Source organism: Gossypium hirsutum, chromosome A02, assembly GCF_007990345.1.
Source record: "Gossypium hirsutum isolate 1008001.06 chromosome A02, Gossypium_hirsutum_v2.1, whole genome shotgun sequence".
NCBI classification, from domain to species: Eukaryota; Viridiplantae; Streptophyta; class Magnoliopsida; order Malvales; family Malvaceae; genus Gossypium; species Gossypium hirsutum.
Window position 1 is genome coordinate 45,108,126 of NC_053425.1, and position 2,735 is coordinate 45,110,860.

At 42.6% G+C, this 2,735-nt stretch overlaps 1 protein-coding gene across 1 annotated transcript; it reads right to left on the reverse strand.

Annotated features, from left to right (window-relative positions):
• Positions 1-1,672: 1,672 nt before the first annotated feature.
• Positions 1,673-2,418, reverse strand: LOC121211240 (uncharacterized). Its single transcript, XM_041083803.1, has 3 exons — positions 2,350-2,418; positions 2,170-2,260; positions 1,673-2,034 (listed from the first exon to the last, which is right to left on the reverse strand). The coding sequence occupies exons 1-3, from the start codon at positions 2,416-2,418 to the stop codon at positions 1,673-1,675; spliced, it is 522 nt and encodes a 173-aa protein (XP_040939737.1).
• Between the last annotated feature and the right edge of the window lie 317 nt (positions 2,419-2,735).

Genomic DNA, 2,735 nt, shown 5'->3' on the forward strand with positions numbered 1-2,735 from the left:
TTAAAACGACTAGTACTCAGATTGGGCAGTGTCTGGAAAATAAATTTTATAAGGGGTTAAAGTCAGTTAACACCTCGTGTTCGACTCCGGTGTCGGTTTCGGGTTCGGGGTGTTACAGTCAACCCAGAGTTTCATCCACAAACTACATATCTTAAATCTGGTCAATCCAAGTCGACTTAACTTGCAACTCGGCTAACAGATTCTCATCATCAAATAGGCTAAGTCGAATGAACATCGCTCTCAAATCCGTCATCGCCCTACGACTTAGAGCATCGGCCATCACATTGGCCTTACTAGGATAATACTTTATCATGCAGTCATAATCTTTGAGCAGCTCAATCTATCGACACTATCTTAGATTCAACTCCTTCTGTGTAAGGAGATACTTGAGGCTTTTATAATCACTGTAGATAATACACCTCTCACCTTACAGATAATGCCTCTAGATTTTTAACGTAAACACCACTGCAGCCAACTCGAGATCATGCGTCGGACAGTTCCCTTCGTGTGTCTTAACATGACGGGATGCATAAGCCACAACCTTTCCATCTTGCATCAATACACATCCCAAAATGACATGTGATGCATCACTGTAGACCACAAACTCCTTACCAGATTTAGACTATATCAGAACAGGAGCCTAAGTCCGAGCAGACTTGAGCTTCTTGAAGCTCGATTGTTATGCCTCAGTCCAGACAAATGACACACCCTTACACAGAAGCTTAGTTAAGGGAGCTACAATCAGAGAGAACCCCTCAACAAACCGCCGATAATATCTTGACAAACCTAGAAAGCTATAGATATCATATATGTTCTTAGGATTTTTCCAGTCCAGCATAACCTCTATCTTCCTTAGATCAACATGGATTCCTTCAGCAAAAACTACATGCCCAGAAAAGTTATCTCTCGTAACTAGAACTCGCACTTGCTCAACTTAGCGTAAAGCTATTTTTCACGAATAATCTGAAACACCATTCTAAGATAAGATGCTCATCATACTCATCCTTACTCTCAGAGTAAACCAGAATGTCATCAATAAAGACCATGATAAATTGATCCAGATAAGGCTAGAAGACTCGGTTCATCAAATCCATAATTGTCATCGGAGCATTCGTCAGACCAAAAGGCATCACTAGGAACTCGTAATGTCTATAATGAGTCCTAGATGCAGTCTTATGAACATCTGCATCCTTAACCATCAACTAATAATACCCAGAATGAAGATCTATCTTAAAGAACACCGAAGCCCCTCGAAACTAATCAAACAAGTCATTGATCCTAGGAAGCTAATACTTATTCTTCACAGTCAACTTATTCAACTGCTGATAATCGATGCACATCCCTATGGTCTCATCCTTCTTCTTAACAAATAGAACTGGTGCTCCCCACAGAGACAAACTAGGACGGATGAAACCAAGATCCAAAAGTTCTTACAGTTGAGCCTTAAGCTCTGTAAGCTCCTTTGGTGCCATACAATATGGAGCAATAGACACCAAAGCTATACCCAAAAGGAGCTCATTCTAAATTCAACTTCTCGATTCGGAGGTAAACTCGGTAACTCCTTAGGAAAGACATCTGAAAAATCTCTTACTATTCTGATATCCCTAATCGAAGAGTCCTTAGAAACAGAATCACTAACGTAAGCCAGATACACCTCACATCCTTTCTGAATCTATTTATCGGCCACAAGCGCGGAGATCACATTGGACAAATAATCTCGATGCTCACCAATCATAACCACCTCCACATCATCCTTGGTCCTCAAAACGATCCTCTTAGTCGTGCAATCCAAACTAATCTGATGCTTAACCAACCAATCCATACCCAGGATCAAGTCAAATTCTCCAAACGGAAGCTCCATCAGGTTTGCTAGAAAAACAGCCCCTTGCACCACTAAAGGAACATCCCTATAAAGTTTACAAACCCAAGCAGACTGCCCTAACGGACTTAGTATAGTAACCTCAGCAGAAGTGCTATCAACAAAAATCCCCAAGTTTTCAGATATAGTGCTAGCTACATAGGAGTGAGTAGAACCTATATTTATCAAAGTAGTATAAGGCACATTAAATATAAGGAACGTACCAGTGATGGCATCAGGAGCATCTCTATCCTCTCGGTGTCGTGCATCATAAACCAGTACAAGCTGCCTAGCCTCAGTCTAACTGGAACCTCTGCTTGGTGCTCTCTGCCGATGACCTACACCATTACAACCTCTAGCTTGCCCATGGCCCTTAGGTGGCTGCTGAACTGCCCTCTGAGGCTGTACAGAACTCGATCCCGAAGCTTACATCTAATCAGCCTATTATGGACACTTTCGAATCTGATGCTCTAAAGACCCACATCTCATACATGCCCCAATCCTCCTCCAACACTCGTCCGGATGTCTCCTACCATAATCTCCACACAGTTGAATCCCATTAAGAGCAACAGGAGCCCCTACTCTAATCGGCCCATTAGATCTGGTCTTTTTCTTAGGCCTCTAAATAGAACTTAAGGGCTCTGAATCCCTCTTATTCCTACCCCTCTTTCAATCCCTATTTTGGTGCTCCATGCACTTAACATCCTCAGCAATCTTTGCCATCTCTACCAGATGTGCGAACTTTCGCTACCTCTCTGGAGTAATCAAAACCCTCAAGTTATCCTTCAGATCATCCGCAAAGCGGACGTACCTTTCATACTCAAATGCCACCATGCCTCGAGCGTAGCGGCTCAGCCTCAGAAACTTGACCTCATAC